General features: G+C 50.0%; 1 protein-coding gene across 2 annotated transcripts in view; it reads left to right on the top strand.

Moving 5' to 3' along the window:
• Positions 1-10,873, top strand: part of LOC142585603 (monocarboxylate transporter 13-like) — a 64,657-nt gene extending 53,784 nt beyond the window's left edge. For both annotated transcript variants that reach the window (XM_075696489.1, XM_075696488.1), the window contains 4 exons: positions 1,418-1,751; positions 5,032-5,308; positions 6,339-6,714; positions 8,732-10,873. In XM_075696489.1, coding sequence (XP_075552604.1) covers positions 1,418-1,751; positions 5,032-5,308; positions 6,339-6,714; positions 8,732-9,438 — 1,694 coding nt within the window. In that variant the 3' untranslated portion in view covers positions 9,439-10,873. The remainder of the gene's footprint in view (positions 1-1,417; positions 1,752-5,031; positions 5,309-6,338; positions 6,715-8,731) is intronic.
• Positions 10,874-12,878: the final 2,005 nt, after the last annotated feature.

Raw genomic sequence — 12,878 nt, 5'->3', positions numbered from 1 at the left:
CGTGTCAAATGTTTCCACTAGTTCTTTTTTATCCTCTTCATCGCTTGCGTCAATTGCTGTCTGCTAATCGCGTTGTCATGCTTTCCCCTCGCGCAAGACGCGCCTGTCCTAGCCGAGCTGCCGTCACTTCTTCAAGAGATATGCGGGTCCACCATAATCAGCTCGTAGTGCGTGCGTCACGAATTCTGAAGTGCATTCCCGAATGGACGCGAGGATTGCCGACTGCTCTGTAATGCACAACGACGCATGTGTGCTTTGCGTATACGAGCTCGAGCAGTCCCATTCGATTGAACGACCACGGACTGTGATCCCCACTTTCTTGCAAGTTCAGTGCTGCTTTGCTTTCTGGGTAGAAGCTCACCCAATAAGCAATTTAAGTCTGCTCGTCCGTCTGTGTTCCGTCGTGGCCACCGTAATGTGGTGGTCTACATTGATGGCAATACCATTTGTGCAAACGGTATATATATGTAAAACGGAAGGGTGCGCTTGTCTTTGCTCGTGACCGTCTTAAGGCGATTTGCTGCTTTCGTACTTTTACGCATTATTTTTTTACATAAGCTCACTCATGCTTCAGTCTTGTTTATTTTGCCTGGACAAGCAGCGAGTATACCCTCTTTTGTCTGAGCAAAATATGATGGCAGTGCCGCCGCATCTTAACGACGTCTGTTCTTGCAGCTAGCCTACGCTTCCTCGTCTCATCTTTCTTCCGAACCGGGCAGCTTACTAAAACTCTGCGTGCGTGGCGTATCGCACAAGCACCGCTTGAGCAGAGAACGGACGCATCGATTCCAAAAGTTACGCGCTGTGGCGTCGACGGCGAAATGTATCGAACCTGACACCATTTTATCAGGTACATCGGACCTTGTCACGTGGCACGTTTCACGTGACAGAAGTGCCTACGCGCCTGGCAGCATGAGGATCCGATGAATGCTACTCCGCTGTTCTTCGACATGCCTATAGGGAAAACGCAAGTCACTCGCAGCGGCAAGGGCTGTTCTAGGAATTTGCACGTATTTCCCCCTCCTTGTTCTATTTCTTTATTCAGATGCACTCTTATGTGCCTAATAAGATGCCTTCTAGGCAGTGTACCGTACCGCTTGGGCCACGTCCTATGATGTCCTGCTAATGGAATGGCTGTCGCCTGCACAAAAAATACGTGTATTGGATACGCTTTGTAAATACGCGAATTATTCTTGAAAACAAAAAGCGTGAGTTAAAAGAGGGACAAGGCAAGACGAAAGCGCGGGCGCTCTAAAGGCAGCACAATGATTGCATTATCTATTTTCTTTGTTCCTCGTTTGATTAACGCTTTTTCCTGACCCAAACTTGACAACTTCAAGCTCTGACGCCACATGTAAATGTGCCGCCTCGGTGCTCTACCTCACTTAATTGCCTCATTTTCCTCTCTCTATTGCAGCATGGCTGGGCTCTGCGTCACTAGCTTCTTCGATGTTCGTGTCTCCGGTGGTCGTGGCCTGGTGTCGACGCAAGAGCGTCCGCCTCACCGCAGTCTTAGGCGGCCTAGTGGCGGCATTGGGCTGCCTATTCTCATCGTTCGCATCGCAGTTGCACCAAGGCCTGTTCAGCCAGGGCCTGGTGCTGGGCTTGGGCCTGGGCATGGCGCGAGACGCCGGAGGCCTGGTGCTCGGCCAGTACTTCAAGCGACGCCGCCACTGCGCCGAAGTGGTCGCCTGTGCTGGTTCCGGACTTGGCACGGCGGCCATGGCAGCGTTCTTTCACTCGGTGCTCGGGTGCGGTGATGTTGTTCGTAACTTATGAGGCCAATTTCTGTTCACGTCTGTGCTAGGTGCCTATGACTATTATTGACCCGGGACGCCGAAGCGACGTGTCGCTCTTGCTGTTTCCCGTTTGTTATTGGTTTTTTTTTTTGCGCTGTGCACCCACACGTAGTTGTGTACCAACCTGCCCAAATGAATACCATCCTGAATGTGCCGTATTATACGAAATATTTTTAGAGGTAGTTAAAGAAGCAGTGAAACAGATCTGTCTGCTTTGTATTAGGTATACACGGAACCGATATCTCGGAAAACAATACGTTCACTAGAGTCACAGAAGGTCGCTGAAAGTCGACGTGAAGTTTTACTACTAGTCGCACTGGCGGAGCTAGTGCATTTTGCGCGTTCCTGAAGCACTGCTTACTATGCAGCGCTGTTAAACAGAGCGGAATGTACTCTTTGCTCAGACGGAACATCGCATGACCGATTGGCTAGTGTGGTTTGTCGTGCCAAAGCAACACAAGGTCTGTGAAAAAAAAAAAAGGAAAGAAACGTTGAGAACGTTAGGTTCTTGAACGCGCGCCTAATTGTTGGTGCACGAGCGGTTTCTGTTTCCCCCACATGAGAATGCGGCCACCTTGACTGGTAACGACGTTTTGCTCGGCAGCAGAACGTCGTAACCGCTGACCGAGCCATCGCAATATCCACGAGTTTGCTGCCCACGACATCCCTAGGGCTTCTCATTATGTGCCATGCAGTTGCTTGAAAAGCTTTAAAGGAACCTAACCTGCCACCTGGCGCACAAGTTTCTAACTTTTCTCTACCACCAACCTCTAATTAGTTTCCTCTCCTCATGCCATACGTAGCCGAACGGCACGACTTGCTTAACAACATTAGTTTAAGTGTGTCTGCTTTGCTTTACTCCTTCCTAGCAGAAAATTCTGACTCTGAAATTTTTCTCCAGGAATAAAAAAGGGGTTATTTGGGACATCCATATCCCTGACCGAGTCCTTCATCGGAGAAGAATTAGCAGACACGAGTGCTGATTATATGGAGTATATTTAACCATACTCAAGGAAGGATCATGAAGAGAGAGATACAAATGAGAAGAAAGCAGGGAGGTTAACTAGAGTTAAAGCCTCCGGTTTGCTACTCTGCACTAGGGAAAGGGGAAGTAAAGACGGAAAGAAGAGCAGGGACAAAAAGAAAGGGTGCAATAGTGAGCAATACGGCTGCGCATTTTAACATATTATAACGCATTTTATAAGTCACTGTTGCAGCATCTCTATGAAACGGGTCTGCATGCTTATATCTAGTTCCACACTGACGTCACTCTGCGTGGCAACCCAAGCGGGAGAAAGAAGTTCGGCTGTACTGAGAAAAAAAAGGAACGGAGGAGAAAAAATTTGAAACGTCTTAAGTGTTCCTAGTATCAGTAGCAACTAATGTGGAAACACAGAAGAGATCTTGGCTGAAAGAGAGAGAAAGGAAAAGAGGATGGAGAGAGAGAAACAAGACGTCACGCTTATAGGGTGTACTCACGTGACGTCGCCCTACTACGCCATTTTGTAGTCATATTCACTGCTTCCGCTGTGCGGCTGGATATAAGCGGATTTGGATAAAGCGCAGCTTTTCACCGGGATGACTGTACAACAATATGACGGATTTCAGGACGCCAGTTCATACTTTCTCCTGTGTGCTTAAGCTGGCGTCTTTAGAGCTGCCGTTACCTTTTCCAACCTTTTTCGAACTCGCGAGTCTCTCCCAGTGGAACCACAGTGGCTGGCGGCGGAACACGAACTGTGCCCGGGAAAAGTGTCACATTGCTTGCCACACTTCAACCGTCCCCGTCTATACACAGCTGGGCACGTCGCCTGGTCGTTGTTTGAGCTTCAGAGCATGACGACGCGTGCGACAGCAGCCAGCGCCTTGTTAACGAGATCGCTCAGCAGCCTTCCTGCAGCTTAAAAAAAAAAAACATAACGACGTGAGCGTTTCTGGGAACCCACCATGCCGTATCAGATTCGTTTCAACGGCACGTTCCTCCGGCATATGGGCGTCGACCGGACGGACGGGCGTCGCGAACTCGCTAATGGAATCGTCGCTTCCCGCGCGCTTTAAAAATGACCGCTCGTTGACTGCCGGGAGGGAAAGCGCTTATCTGCTGGCTACCCCGAGCGCTGAATTCTCTACGGGCCTCAGCCAGGGTCTGCGGCACTGAAAACAAGTAAACGCCGCAATGCGCTGAAACTCTATACACACGGCGATGCATGGTCTGAAAGAGTTGGCTAAGCGGAGCTCTGCGAGGGAGGCGTTTATATAGGGCAATTTTTTTTTTCGTGTTAGGTGTTTTGTGCATTTAGTGAGGTTCTAGTGAGCGCTAGGCACGCCTATACTGCCTTGAGTGTTAGGGATAGCCTTCGAGCACTGCTTAATCGTGGACGCGGAGGGATACATCTTCATTTTGAACACAAGGTCTCCCGGCGCACGTGCGAAAGATTAGGATTGTTTAACTGGACCCGCCGGTATTTGGGGCAGGCGTTGAGGCTGTCTTTTTTTTTTCTATCGCGAACTATTGTACTCTGTTTAGTGTGCTTGTAATAGAAGTGCTTAGCGCAGTTTGGGGTGGGGCTTCATACTAGAATTTACGTCGAATGTTGATCGTTCGCGGTATTTTCATCTCTGTTCTGAAAACACCCTAAATTGTCTCTCTGCTCTATATTCGCTAAAAAATAAAAAGAAAGCACGTCGCTTGATACTGATGCTCTTTCGGGGAGTTCGCTCATCCGGCTACATACCTTAGTAACCTGAAAGAGAAACTTGTCATTTGTTGACACATATCGCAGGAAAAAAAAAGGGGGGGGGGAATGGAACTTCACAGTTGAACAAGTCTTTCGTGCTACGTTCAAATAGATGCCCAACCTTCTTTCTTCATGAATATCCTCCACCTTGTGGAATTTCGCAGAATTACTTTAGTCAGTCTCTGTTCCTGTGCTTCCGAGTTGTTGAATATGATTCTCCCACTTGGTGGGACGGCTTTCCTGAAAAAAAACGAAAGATAATTGTTGGGTGTGTTGGCACTGATACTTTGAAAACACTGCTGCGCATAGAGCACACGCTGAGGCACTGACGACACCAAAACGGGTTTTCGCAACACGCCTTGGTAGACATGGGGTCTTCACCGCACCGTAGTGTCTTCAGTATTTCTTTGCATCCGTGCGAAATGTGCTGGCCGGTTTGCTGATATCCCCTGGCAAGGTGTACTCAAGCGCTTGCGCGTCTTCTCGGGCTGCAGGTCCCTGGGCTGGCGCCATGGCCTTCAGGCCGCAACGGGCCTGGTGTCCCTGAACTTCGTGATCGGTGCTTTCTACCGGTCGGCGTCCCTGTACCACCCGCAACGTCGCGCCATCGTACACCTGAAGAACCAGCGGCGCAAGATCAAGGAGAAGAGACCGCGCACCGAAAAGCCGCCTTTCTTCGATTTTGCCGCTCTTCGCACGCGCACGCTGAGGGTCGTCATGGTAGCCGCAGCTCTCGCAGCAGCTGGACTCTACACTCCCTTCTTCTGCCTTGTAAGCATCTATCCACGTCGCGTACACATATACGTTTGAAGTGACGTCACGAATACTGTTTCTCGCCGTGCAAGTACATGGCGGCCATGACGCCACATCAGTGTGCACCATATCGTCACGCGTATACCGTTTTGCTTTTTGTCGCCGGCTGTCTTCCACCGGATTAGCATTGTTATCGGCTTATCGCATGACGCAAGCCAGCGCCTGTCATGCTGTTGCTTTCGCGTTGTCACGATGACGTCAGTGCAGACCATCTAGGCAACGTGTGCGCTAATATTATTTGCATTTGGGGTTCGATAACTCTACTATACGGCATTACAACACGACATTGCGCCTCGACTATACACCACGATGGCTTTGTGACTGCCATGAGCAGAATGTGAGCACATAATTTACTTAATGATGGTTGTAAAACGCCGCCGGCTAATGGTTAGATGTGAGCTGAACGGAGCAGACACTGCCTGTATAGCGATTTCTCAGGGTTTTGTCACCGTTTTTCTTGCCTGCCATCCTTTAGCTATGCGATAATGAATTATAGTGCGCTCACTAACCTAGTCGGCTTCTGGACTCACTAAATACAAGTAAAACTGCCGGAAACTTCCCGGCCGCAACCATGTGCGTACCTTCAGGACGCGTTTCTGTCGATGCCGATAGGGAGCGCCGCGCAATCTTGCACACGAGGAGGAAAGCCAAAGCAGTCCGTTAACAGTCGGTGCCGCAGCTGCACTGGAGCTTTTTCTTTTGTGGAAGAACGCCTAACTGGCTGGCGCTAGGGCCTTGCGTTTTCTCACTCTGCGCAGGTAGACTTTGGCCGCTCGTCCATTTCCTCGTGGCCCGTCCACACAAATCCTCTTCGAGTTGGACAGTGGTGTATTTCCTACTGCATTCTCATGTTTCGCTCGTGTTTCTTCCAGTCAAACGTGTTCTTTCTTTTGTTATTGTTTTTAAATTTCGTCCTGGCTTACTTCTACTGATGTCTCTGGTCATTTTCATATTTAATAACCTTCCTTCTTCCGTTTCCACCGATCAGGTTCCGCTGAGCGCAGCGGAGGGCATCCAAGGAGCGTGGGCGTTGCAGGCCCTGCTCGGCCTCGCGACCGCGGGCGGGACCGGCGTGGCCGGACTGCTGCTGCTGCGGCGCCCGACGCAGTGCGTGCTCAGCCGTCGCTGCCTGTGCCAGCTGTCGCTGCTGGGCGCCGGCCTGGCCATGCTGGCGCTCGGGGCGCTCAACGGCTTCGCCGGCTACGCGCTGTTCGCGGCCGTCTACGGCGCCAGCGCCGGCGGAGTGGCCTACGCGCTGCGCATGCTCGTCTTCGAGCGGCTGAAGGCCAGGCACTTTGGCCGCGCCTGGGGATTCGTCCAGTGGGCCCAGTGCCTGCCGGTTTTAGTAGGAGTGCCCGTTACCGGTACGCAAATTTCTGGCTGTTGGTGCTGTCAAGCATTGAGAGAGTCCCGGTTAATGTGAAAATGAGATATATAAAAGGGATTGAAGAAGGCATCGAGGACAGCCAAACGCACGTCCACTTTGGTGCAGCTTACACAGGGAAACGTGGCTAAAGAATTTAAGAAAGAAAAATGAAGATACAACGCACATTTTGGATCCTTTCGTCATGCGGGGAAATAAATGCTATAAAGCTGTTCATCTTCTGCAATGCGTTTCGCAGCATAGCGATTTCTTGCCGCCCGGCAAATCAGCAAGACGCGGGAAACCTCACCAGGTCACCGACGTGATCCGCGAGACGGACGTGATCCACGCGACCGCGTATTACACCGCCTCCGCGATCGGCTCACTTTTCGTCGCGCCATCTGCAGGATCAGCCATGTTTACTATTGCGCTTTCTCCAAGACCGGGCTACCTACTCGGCATGAAGTCGACCGTACAGGCGGGCTGAACCACGGTAACGTAGGCACGGGAAGCTTCGCGTTAATAAATGAATTATGCCATGAAGGCGCGCATTTGTAGTACTGAAGATATTTAGGTGCTCTTTGTCATTTCACTGCGCAATTCCGTAGGGAATCCAGCCGGCAGCCATAACATCTGTATAGGCATAGAGCATATGGAGCTACATATAAGGCGATTCCCTATATCAGTGCCGGGTTTTGTGTCTACATGGCATGACAGCGACAGCAGCCGGTCAGCAGAGTCCTGGAGGGTTCGCTAAGACAGAAGCTTCGCTTTAGCAAATTGTGAGATTCAACAACCCGAAACTGCGCAGTCGATTATCAGGGATGCCGTAGCGAAATTCGACCAGCTGGGGCTCTTTACGATGCATGCAAAGCATGGTACAGGAGCGCTGCTGCATTCCACTCCAGTCGGAATGCGGCCGCCGCTGGAAGAAAACGATTCAGTGACCGGAGGTAACGAAGGCAAGAAGAGAGAATGCCGAATAAGTGAGCACCGGGGGCCGCGCATAATTTCTGAAGTCGACAGGCATCAGTGGCCCCCACTATTGTTAAATTAATGTTCACTGTTCACACGGTCCCGCCTATATATTAAGTTGCCCGATTAGATGTCGATAAGTCTAGGCTTGCTTCCACTTACACTCGTACCTCAAAGGAAGTGTTCAATTACCACTGCTTCCAGTGTAGGTGAAGTTGTTTTACTCTATTTGCCCCCTTGTTGGGCAAATCCGTCGCTAAAGAAAGCCCAGAGCGGATTACAAAGCAAAAAAATGAACGCCTGCATGGGTCATCAAAACTCTCACGCCAGTGTTGCTGCCTACATCGTAAGCGGTTCATTTGAATTGTTCATCCCTTTGCGGGACCAAGCAAGACATTCAGCGATGTGTGGTAGGTTTTTTTTCCCCTTGTGCTTATAGATATCTTGTGTTTCACGAATCCAAGAACGTGAAGAACTTTGTTTACATAACGTTCACATATTTCATGCGTTCAACACTAAATGCTGCGCAAGTTGTTTGAACCACGAGATGCTTCGCTCTGCGCTTTTCTTTTTAGACACAGACGTCTGTTCCTGCACAATACTACGTGTGACCATGACTGTGAAGCTGTTTTTCTTTCATTTTGAAACTCGTCAAGTTCGTTGAGTGGTTTACCACTTTCGCATGAGCCGATTCAGGCTTCAGGTTTGCAACACTGTGGCATCGACCATTCCGCCATCTTGTCAGCTCTGATTGGCCCAGAGTTCTGCTAAGGCCTCCCAGATTGGCTCAAACTGCCACCATTGCATAATTTGACAGTATGGCGGAATTTGACGATGTCCAGTACATAGCATACACCCCTTGCCAAACGAAGCAATTTGTTGCCCTGACGAAACCAAATTCTTCGTCTAAACATTATATTAAAGCTGAGGCTTCTCGCCCTCGCATTAGTTTCTCTCTTTGTGGCGACCTATATAAGAAACGAAACTCGCACATAGTTGCAATTTTTTCGCGGACGTTGATGGCTTTGTCCACCCAAACGCAGGTTACATAAGCAAGTCGCGGGAGGACCCCAAGGCGGGCTTCTACTTCTCGGCCGCGTGCACATTCGCGGGCGCCACGAGCCTCTTCTTCCTGCCGGAGGCCGCCAGAGTCGAGTCGCTGCTGTGCCACCACGTTACGCAGCATCAGCAGCGCCAACGTCAGGACAGCAACCACTCGCACGACACGTCGTGCTGTGGCGAGCACCAGTGCGTCCAGCCCGCTCGCCACTGCCACCACCATCACCGCAGCGTTGGCGACGAGAGCCCGAACAAGGGCAGCTTCGAGGGCCCCAGCCCCACGGAAGCCGGCGACGTCGCGGTAGCCAACAATTGCACACCGTGCACTTGCCGTAGGTCGTTGCTGTGCTACCAGAGGACGATGTCGTGGACCACGTCGGTCGACTTGCTCGACCCGCCGGCACTCGCTGGGCTCACGCTGGACGCAGAGTGCGTGGAAGACGAAGAGGCCGAGGTCGGGGCAGGGCGCCAGTTTTCGGAACGGGTCGTCGACGACAGGATCGTCGCCGAGGTCGGTGGGTGCGCCGTGTGCGGGGCGGCGACGGCGGGACCACCGTGTGAGTGCGCGCATACCAGAGACCGAGCTGTGGTGGTGTCGCCCAAGAAGATGCACGTCGCGCGCTGCTCGCACGAGCCGCTTATATTTCGGTCGACCATGGCGCCCATTGAGGAAGTGACCAGTACGGTATAGTGGCTGCGTACTTGTGTCAGCTAGTGACTGTGGCTTGCGCTAGTGGAACAGCCTAACAAACAAGCGAACTTGTGAGACTCCTGCTTCTACTACGTCACCTATGTTTCGATGGAGAGACAGACCACCGATGCACAGCCTTGGAACGGTCGAATCATCCTTTGACGATCTGTCTGCAGTTTCATCAGGAGGGTCCTTTACGTAGTCGGCGGTGGTCTCACGCGAAGTTAACGCGCTCAATTACACTACTCCTGCTGCATACTTGCACTGCAATTTCTTTAGTGCTTTAGTGCGAATTCACATGAGGATATAAATTATCACTGCCACTCAGCCTGGCGCTGAGCTACATGTTGTTATACTTATGAACAGCACATATACTTTTTTCATATTTCCGGCTACATCGATTCATAATCGGAGTGACTATAGTTAGGCGCCATGACGTCCTTCTTGACATTGTGGAACAAATAAAGATTGTGTCTCACCGGGCGAAGAGCTAATTATTTTTACGTGTCTGCCCGTTCTTTTTATAAGCATCTGATCAGTCAGCCATTTTTGTAAACTTGCAAAGAGGTAGCAATTGTTTCTCCCTGACCTAGAGAATGAGAAAACGAATAGCACATTTTAGAACGTAAGTGTTGACTCGAAGAAAGAGAAAAGGCGAGGAAAGGAATTAAAAAGCCATAACTCTTGGTTTGCTCGTTTATATATCAAGGAGGAGAAGATAAGCAGAAAGGGTATATAAAAACATCTACGCACACAGTCACAGATGCTAACTAAGGCGTGCAATTTGTCCTTTTGAAGCATCACAAATTGGATGGCTTAATTTTTTGATCTTCAGGCCCATTTTTTAAAAAAATGGAGTGCTAACAGCGAGAACCTCGTAGCAGTCACTGAACTTCTGGTTTCACAAAATTTTATTGCAATCGTATTAGCGGTTACTTATTGACAAGGTACATCTGAATAAAGAGAGCACAAGTTAAAGCATCGTCTTAGTTTATAATTTCGGAGGATATGTAGAATGTCTTTTTGCAATGTTCGACTCAATCTCATGGACCGAAGTGAATCGTGGTTTTTGTCCTGCGGTGGCTTTCCGATTGCAATTGTACTCGATGACCTTTGGTAATAATTAAAAAAAAAGGCCTGTTCATTTTCATTGGCTTCCACAAGAAAATTTCCGGTGGCATTTTTGTTATCTACAACTGAACCGGTGTCAATGAGAAGCATTCTTTACGAAGCATTATCTGCCTCACGTCAGGCACGTTGCTTTAGATTCATGTTTGCCTCGTTTCGGGCCCTTCAATAGGGGGGAAAAATAAGAACTTTAGGCAGGAGGTATTGAATATAATAGTTAACGTTAGCGATTGCATTCTTGTGTGCCCTGTTGTATATCCCCCGTGCGGTCCGTAAACCACGAAGTCTTATCGGCCCATCAACCGACACACGAAGTGGTAATCTGGTTGTCATCCTTAATGCCAAGTGATGCCACGACATAGTATATTTTGTTGTAATAAAAGCACACCAGCTGAAACTCCGTAGCATCCCCCCCCCCCCATCCATAGTATCCTGACTGCAACTTTGTTGTAATGGAAATCCGTAAACCGGTCGCGCTCGACGTGGAGGTGTGTGGCTCGGATGGGGCGCTATCGATTATTATATTCAAAGCTACATGTCCCCCGTGTCCTCCTTGGTGCATTCATTACGAGGGATCGGCCAATAATGGGCAAATAAATACCAATATCACGTACGCAGGCCCTAAGTTGTCTGTTGGGGCACAAACCCAGCGGCACACACGCAGAGACCCAAGCGACGCCGTCTACTAGGCCGGAAAGCAGCCAGCAGCATACACCCAGTTGCCCATGTCATTGCTCGGCAAGATTGTGGCTAGCGCGTACCTAGTGACCCAAGTTGACTCTCCTCCCATAAATGGCCAGAAGCATACAAACCGCGAAGTGGGGGGAAATGCGAAAGAAAGCTATTGCACTAAAAAAAAATATACGTGTTCGGTGGTGGGACTCGAACTAGAGTCTCGAAGCACACCGTCAGCCCAGGCGGCGCGAAAACGTGGCACTGCACCACCGACCAGTGCACCGACCACGCTTGACTGACGATCTTACGAGCTTTAACGGAATGCATTAATTGTGTAGGGGCTTCCCGAAGTTATGGCGAGACACCACGTGAGACTCAAAGTTTTTGGCTAAGAACACGTTCCGAAACTCGTCTGCGCGAGAGCGCGTGCTCTCAGCGGAGAATGTCCGGGTACGAAAGCAGGGATCGAAAGAGTATGGTATGGTATGGAGAACTTTATTGGGTCCTGAAGGTCAACCATACGTTGACGCGGGCCGCTCCCACGTTGGGACTGTCAGGCCGAGCCCTTCAGCCACATCGCGGGCCTTCTGGACTGCCCGTAATTGGTCAGAGAGTGATTCACTGTGTAGCATTTGCCGCCACCATTCTTGTTCCTTGTCACGGTCTGTGAAGACCGCGGGGCACTGCCAAAGCATGTGGTCAAGAGTAATGATGCCATTGCACTTATTACAGTTGGTTTGAATTTCCCTCTCCGGATATATCCTGTTAATAAAATATGGACTTGGGTATGTTCTTGTCTGTAGCAAACGTAATGTGACCGCTTGGGCTCTGCAAAGCTTACCGTGTGGCAATGGGTATTCCCTTCTGCTTAAATAATAATGCTTCGTGATTTCGTTATATGTTAATAATCGATCCCTGTGTTCCCCGGGTGAAGTGTAAGTTGCTCGGTCTTGAAGAGCACGGCTAGAAAGTCCTCGTGCTGCTTCATTTGCCACCTCATTGAGGTTTCTCCGAGCTCCGTCCACCACCCCCAGATGTGCAGGAAACCAGCGGATTTCGATCCTCTCACTCTTGACCTTATCTAATAATTTTGTTGCTATCCGTGTCACATATCCTTTGGTAAAGTTGCGTATGGCTGTTCTAGAGTCGCTGTAAATATGTGTCCACCGATTAGCCCGGATGGCTAAGGCGATTGCTACTTGTTCTGCTACTGTGGGGTCCTTGGTATAGACGGTGATGGCATCCTGTATGTTACCTTGAGTGTCTACGACAACGGAGGTATACGCATCCTTATTTTTAACCCAGGCAGCGTCAACGAACACCGCCTGCTGCTTATGTTGATCTATGTCTTGAAGGAGTGCCTTCGCCCTTGCCTTCCGTCTCTCGAGGTTATGCGTCGGGTGCATGTTCCTAGGGAACGGGGTCGTCTTTATTGTTTCCCGTAGTCCCGCTTGCAATTGTGTTAATAATTCTCCTTCGTTGGTGTGGTTAATTTCTACGCCAATTTCTTCAAGTAGCGCCCTCCCAGGGCGTGTCCCCATTAGTCTCTCCTGGTGGGCCACCTGTTGAGCCTCAGCTATCTCCTCTAGTGTGTTATGCAGCCCTAGGCGCAATAAGCTATCATTGGCCGTGGTGAT

This window comes from Dermacentor variabilis, chromosome 6, assembly GCF_050947875.1.
Source record: "Dermacentor variabilis isolate Ectoservices chromosome 6, ASM5094787v1, whole genome shotgun sequence".
In the NCBI taxonomy this organism is placed as follows: Eukaryota; Metazoa; Arthropoda; class Arachnida; order Ixodida; family Ixodidae; genus Dermacentor; species Dermacentor variabilis.
The sequence above is the reverse complement of the archived record's forward strand: the minus strand, read 5'-3'. Positions and strand labels throughout refer to the sequence as shown.